General features: G+C 33.8%; 1 protein-coding gene and 1 long non-coding RNA gene across 6 annotated transcripts in view; one reads left to right on the top strand and one right to left on the bottom strand.

Annotated features, from left to right (window-relative positions):
- Positions 1–566: 566 nt before the first annotated feature.
- Positions 567–3,072, bottom strand: LOC107491736 (uncharacterized). Of its 2 annotated transcripts, XR_008010332.1 has the most exons (4): positions 2,928–3,072; positions 2,299–2,654; positions 2,113–2,185; positions 567–1,079 (listed from the first exon to the last, which is right to left on the bottom strand). It is a non-coding gene; the product is annotated as an uncharacterized LOC107491736 (long non-coding RNA). The 2 variants fall into 2 exon arrangements; XR_001592673.3 differs by lacking the exon at positions 567–1,079 and having other exon boundaries at positions 1,911–2,185.
- Positions 2,250–6,396, top strand: part of LOC107491735 (long-chain-alcohol oxidase FAO2) — an 11,044-nt gene continuing 6,897 nt past the window's right edge. Inside the window, exons 1-3 of one of the 4 annotated variants that reach the window (XM_016112650.3) lie at positions 2,260–2,496; positions 2,897–3,169; positions 3,434–4,426. In XM_016112650.3, the coding sequence (XP_015968136.2) occupies positions 2,275–2,496; positions 2,897–3,169; positions 3,434–4,426 (1,488 nt within the window). In that variant the 5' untranslated portion in view covers positions 2,260–2,274. Of the gene's footprint in view, positions 2,497–2,896; positions 3,170–3,433; positions 4,427–6,396 lie in introns of all 4 variants that reach the window. The other 3 variants (XM_052262643.1, XM_052262641.1, XM_052262642.1) reach the window with 3 other exon arrangements.

Genomic DNA, 6,396 nt, shown 5'->3' with positions numbered 1-6,396 from the left:
AAAACCTAAAAAAATATCTAAAACATATAAAAACAAATCCAAAACTTAAGAAAAAAAATCTAAAATTAATTAAAAGAATTATTCAAAATTAGTTAATCACCTATATTTTTTCCATAAATTAATACCCGTGAAATTTTCTTACAATTAAAAGCAAGAAAGAAAAAGATAGAGTACATAACAAAGTCGTGAATGACTTTATTTCTATAACGACATGGATAGTTAAATACGTAATGATCTTAATATTTCAACTATAAGCCTTAAATATCAGTTTTAAAAATAAAGAAAATATCATGTTTAAAAAATTCTTATCTTTTGATGGTGAAAGATATGATGATCAAACATCATGAAATCCCATTCGGCTATATACATATTTTAATTTAATATTATTAGATATAAATTATTTAACAAAATAACCAATTAGGTCTAATAGGATATAATTTCAAATATTATTATATTTTTAACTCACTATTCAAATTTTAAAAAATTTATCTTATTAATGATTATGAAATATTTTAAGATAAAGATAAATCTTTTAATATAATGAAGTTTTAACCGCTTTGCTCTTTTATAAAGGATCACTGATACTCACGTATCATATATGTTTTCTAATTCTAATATCTCGAGACTCATACCTAAGCACCAAAGCCATTGAGAAACACTACACTTCTCATTATTGGGATCAAGAAAATCAACAACAATTTGGTGTTTGCTACCCTATTATCTTTCTACGATCATATTCAGGTAAGCCTAGAACTGAAAATATTACTTACAGTAACAAACTAGTGACAGAGATCTATTATTAACTAATAACTCATTAACTGAGTTTTTTCAGGTAGAAACTAGTTAAGTCATGGTGTAACAAGTTTTTCAGGTTTCAAAATTACATGTAGTTCATGTTTATATTCTAACTAATTAATGGCGTCGGTAGAGTAAATTATAATAAAGTGACCAACATTCACATGTTTCCAAGCTCAACAACGTTAGCATAATCATGAATCATGATGAAAATATACCTATTTTTCTTTTTCATTCTCCTACTAAAAGTTGCCAAGCTTAGACTAATAAAATTCTGTTCAAACCTGCAGAGTTGAATGGTAACTTTATTAAAAAGTCATTCTCAATTCAATATCCATGAAGAACTGCCTTTTCTTCAATTTTTTTAAATTTCTTGGTCACTATACGTAAAAAATTAGCCATATAGATAGAATATATGTTGAAATACAAAACATACATTAAAAATATGTAAAACAATACACATATATAAAAATATATAATACTTAATTTGGTATTTGATTTTTGGTATCATATAATATTTTTCTTTTTCTAATGCCGAAACCCATGTTAAACTTAGTGTACTTTAACTTCTTGTAGAAAATTCATTACATCTTGGCCCTGTAATATGACATTTAATTTCTTTCGTCCCTCCTCTTAAGTTATTTATGGTTTGGTCTTTCGTCTCTCAAATAATGAAATAACTATAAAGGAGTCTTAAATGCCACTCAAATAATGAAATAACTATGAAGGAGTCTTAAATGCCACGGAATATAACTGGTCCAATGAATAAAGTAACTTATTATAGGAATAGAAAGTGCTCTAAGACTCTAACAAAAGCACAAGTTAAGGGAACGAAAAAAGAGAAGTTCTAAGATTAGTTATAAATTCAAATTTTTTACTATTTACATAAAAATTTAGCTAGCATATGTCATTAGAATGCATAATAGAAAGTTTGTATTAAAAAATTAGAAAAAAAATATAAATAACCTTAACAAAAATCTGTTAGAAAATAATTTAATATTAAGTAATATTAATATATATCAATATTTCTTCCAAAACCTCAACTCGGGACATATCTTAGGCCTTAGCCATAGATTGTCTGAAAATCAAATATCAATAAAACCAAACAACCACCATTATTTTTATTGTTATAAATTATCCGGATCACAATGTTTGAAAAATTGTTTAGAACATTATTATTATGTGGTGGATGAGGAATTGAGGATGGACTTTGTAGCTTGTAACAAAATAGAGTATATAGATATATGCATGATTCTATAATTAAATATTAAAAGACACAAGACTTGTTGAAATTTATTGCAATCTTGATTGGCATACCCATAATTGAAAATGACACCAAGCGTTGTTTTGTTCCAAATTCATTCCTCAAACTCACTGTCTTGATCTTTCTCTGCCAATAAAAAGGAGTACTTTGTAACTGTTTAATCAACTCAGAAGAAGCAAAATAATAATAATAATTTGTTAATTCACAGAGAGATAATGGAAGATGGAAAGAGTTGTCACCCTCTTCTGAGAGGAGGTAACAGAAGAGAGAAAGGTTACAGCCATGGCCTATCTTCCTCTCAGATGCAAGTTATGGCTTCCTTCTGTGAGGCCCTATTGCCTTCTCTCCCATTAAACAAGGAACAAAACCCGCAACACAATCATGCACTTTCAGCTTTCTACAATATCTCTGGTTCTCAGGCTCCATTTCCTGATGAGGTGAATTTTATTTTATTATTTTCTTCATACGTTATGTATGACATGCATCATACATGTGAATCTTGCATGTGCTGTTTTTCTTCATGATCATCACAAACTTAGCCAATTTGATTCAATTGTTGTGCTTGAATCTTCATTACTGTTTGTGTTTGAAATATCTGTCAATTTGGAAAACTTAATTGAAGTAGTACTTTAATTTTGCAATTGAACACAAGAGAGGAATGTGAATTAAATACAATTTATTTTATTTGTGTTTAAGTGCATCTAGTTTGAGTACTTTCTCTTTTATTTCTTCTATATTGTACTATGCTCCACTTTATTGTTTTGATTTTTTTTTTCAAACAAAAAGATATAATTTACTTTATTTTTATTTATGAACCAATTCAAAATGAAAATTCAGACTGCAGAGATCATGATCAAGAGGGCATTACCAGAAGCATGGTCCTTAGTTAGCTGGGTTCTGCAGATTCTTTCATTCAGGTTTGGAACACTGTTGCTTTGTGGAAAGGATTGCTTGGAATGGAAGTGGCCTTTCATCCACAAATTCTCTGAGATTTCATTGAACAAAAGAGAAGAAATTCTCAAGAAATGGTCAAGGGAGAACCATTGGACACCTCTAAGGATAGTGTTTGTGTTCATCAAACTTGTTTCCTTCTACAATTTCTTCACAAGGGTAATAATGGTTTTCTTCTTCTCTGAGATTTCAGTCTGTAGTGAATTTTTGCATGTTAGTAATAACTGGATGTAAGGACCTTCCGATTTCATAATAAGTAAATGAAGAAAATGTATACCACATATTTGATTATTTGACTGAGAGACATACTGAAAAGCTGCATGTTGCATAATTGTCTTGTTAATCCCTTTTCTTGCTAGCTAAGTAACTAACTATTTTTGTTCCCTTTTGTTTAACTTTGCTACTTTTCTCCAACTGCTGCAGACTGATGGAAGCGGGCACAATCCTGCATGGGAAGCAATGGGGTACAAAGTGGACACCAGACAGAAGTTAACACATAAGGAGAGGCCTCTACAGAAGGGGATAGTAGAGACTATGTATGAAAATGATTCTACTTTAATCCAATCTCTCAACGAAAAGGGCCTTGAAGTCACTGAAGATCTAGAGCACAATTCATACAACATCAAATGTGATGTTGTCATTGTTGGCTCTGGCTGTGGTGGAGGAGTTGCGGCTGCAATTCTCGCAAACTCGGGTCTGAAAGTGGTTGTCCTAGAGAAAGGAGAGTATTTTGTTTCCGAAGATTATTCTTCCTTTGAAGGTCCGTCCACGAATGAGCTTTATGAATCAGGTGGAATCATGTCAAGTGTCGACGGGAAGATGATGATCTTGGCTGGTTCAACAGTTGGTGGAGGCTCAGCTATAAACTGGTCTGCATGCATCAGAACACCTGATCCTGTTCTGAAGGAATGGTCTGAAAAATGTAAAATCCCACTTTTTGGAAGCTCTAATTATCAATCTGCAATGGATGCGGTATGCAAAAGGATTGGGGTGACACCACAATGCGCAAAAGAAAGCTTTCAAAATCAAATTCTCCGAGAAGGATGCAAGAAAGTTGACTTAAAAGTTGAGTCAGTTGCAACAAACGCTTCAGCAGATCATTATTGTGGCTCATGCTGCTATGGTTGTAGAACTGGAGATAAGAAGGGCACTGACTCTACTTGGTTGGTTGATGCTGTTGCGAACGGAGCAGTGATCCTCGCTGGATGTAAAGCCGAGAAGTTCATATTGGAAGATGGAAAGAATGGACTGAAGAAAAAGAAATGCATAGGAGTAATTGCTGCAGCCACTTGGAGGAGTAAGGTCTCAAAGAAGCTCCGAATTGAATCCAAGGTATCTATTTCATCATGTGGCTCTCTCTCCACACCTCCTCTATTGATTTCAAGTGGCCTGCAAAATCCCTACATTGGGAAGAACCTCCGACTACACCCAGTCCAATTCGCCTGGGGGTACTTCCCAGAAGACATGACAAATTTCAGTGGAACTAACTATGAGGGAGGAATTATAACTTCAATCCACAAAGAATTTGCAGAGGATTCCACCCCAAAATTCATTATAGAAGCACCTGCTCTAGGACCTGGATCATTTTCAGCATTGGTTCCTTGGGTCTCAGGGCTCGATGTAAAAGACAGGTTGGCAAAGTATGCAAGAACTGCGCACCTTTTTGCTTTGGTAAGAGACCAGGGTTCAGGAGAAGTAAAGGCTGAAGGCAGAGTTTCTTACAGACTTGACCAAGTGGACAAAGAAAGCCTTAGAATTGGATTGAGGAAAGCCTTGAGGATCTTGGTTGCAGCCGGAGCTGTAGAAGTGGGCACGTACAGGAGCGATGGCCAAAGAATCAAATGCAAAGGGATCAAGGAGGAAGATTTTGAGGAGTTTCTGGACACAGTCACAGTGGCTGGTGGTCCAAGCTCAAGGAATGAACTTTGGACTCTTTTCACTACTGCGCATCAGATGGCAAGTTGTAGGATGGGCGCCACCAAAGATGACGGCGCACTCGATGAAAATGGTGAGAGTTGGGAAGCAGAAGGGTTGTATGTGTGTGATGCAAGTGTGTTTCCCAATGCTGTTGGTGTCAACCCCATGATAACAATTCAGTCCACAGCATATTGTATTGCCACTAAGATTGCAGAATCACTGATGAATGAGATGTAGAACATGAACAGCTAAGTTTGTATCATTCTAATTTAACAATTTCATTGTCAATTTGTGTTTTTTCCTTTCATGTTCAAATAAAATAATTTATCCATGATTTATGTATATTGTTAGCAATCGCATAAGGAACTTTATTTGCTTGAAAACTAGTAGTATCAAATGCTTATTATGCAGTAGCTTGTAATATAATGTTACCATGTCTCATGTTTCTCACGGATTTAAGAGAATTAAACATAATACCATGTAAAACAACATGGTGGGTGGTGATGTTCAGCTAGATGTTGAGTTGCATGCTATCAAACCAAAGTATACAAAGACAGTGTAGTGGCTGATCTGTATTTGACAACAACGTTTGCAGAATGTAGTTGCTTTCTCTACTTCTATTGGTTGCATAACTTTTGAACTTAATTGGTCATATTAGAAGAAGCATGGTAGCAACATATCTGCCAATAATCAAATTGATGATATGAAACACGAAATGAATACCACCTTGCAAATACAGTCCACATAACATAAACTGAACCACTTGTTGTTTGTCCTTGTCCTTGAATTACAACCAGTTTATGTGATGCTCCTAAGATACATCATATATGTACATTTCTTTTGATTATGTTCTTGTTTTGTCGGCAGCTTTTTGTTCCTTTTTGGGTGGTGAATTAATTAATTACCTGATTTAATTTCAAACAAATTCAGCTTCTTAAAGTATATGGCCGATGAGCAATCTATCTATTTATAATATTATAGAAAGAAAAACCAAAATAATGTTATGTTAAAACTTGACACATAATATTTTATATTGTAGCCGCATCATCTTAATAACAGATTAGTAACTTCTCCATTACTCATGTTTACTCCATATTTTCATAAGAACATAATCTTTTTCTCACATAAGTTGTAACTAAGAGATTAGTAAGTCTAAGAGAGTCTCTTGACCTTGAGAAAGCTAGAAACTATATTAGGAAACTTAACTAATTTGAATTCACAACTTTCAGCCATAAGCGAACCACATACTAAACCAATCAAACACCTAAATCATAAAGATCTTCAAACTCATTCAGCCAATCTAAAATCTACCACATCAGCCAAACACAGCCATAAATAAAACCAATTCAACCAGCCAAATCAAATGCCAATTCATATCCAGTACCAATCCAGAAACAAAATGAAACCAAACCTGAAGCTGCCTGCCACTGCTCTACACAAATTAGCCATCAAATACCATTATCTCCAAT

The sequence above is a fragment of the Arachis duranensis genome, chromosome 6, assembly GCF_000817695.3.
Source record: "Arachis duranensis cultivar V14167 chromosome 6, aradu.V14167.gnm2.J7QH, whole genome shotgun sequence".
NCBI classification, from domain to species: domain Eukaryota; kingdom Viridiplantae; phylum Streptophyta; class Magnoliopsida; order Fabales; family Fabaceae; genus Arachis; species Arachis duranensis.
The sequence above is the reverse complement of the archived record's forward strand: the minus strand, read 5'-3'. Positions and strand labels throughout refer to the sequence as shown.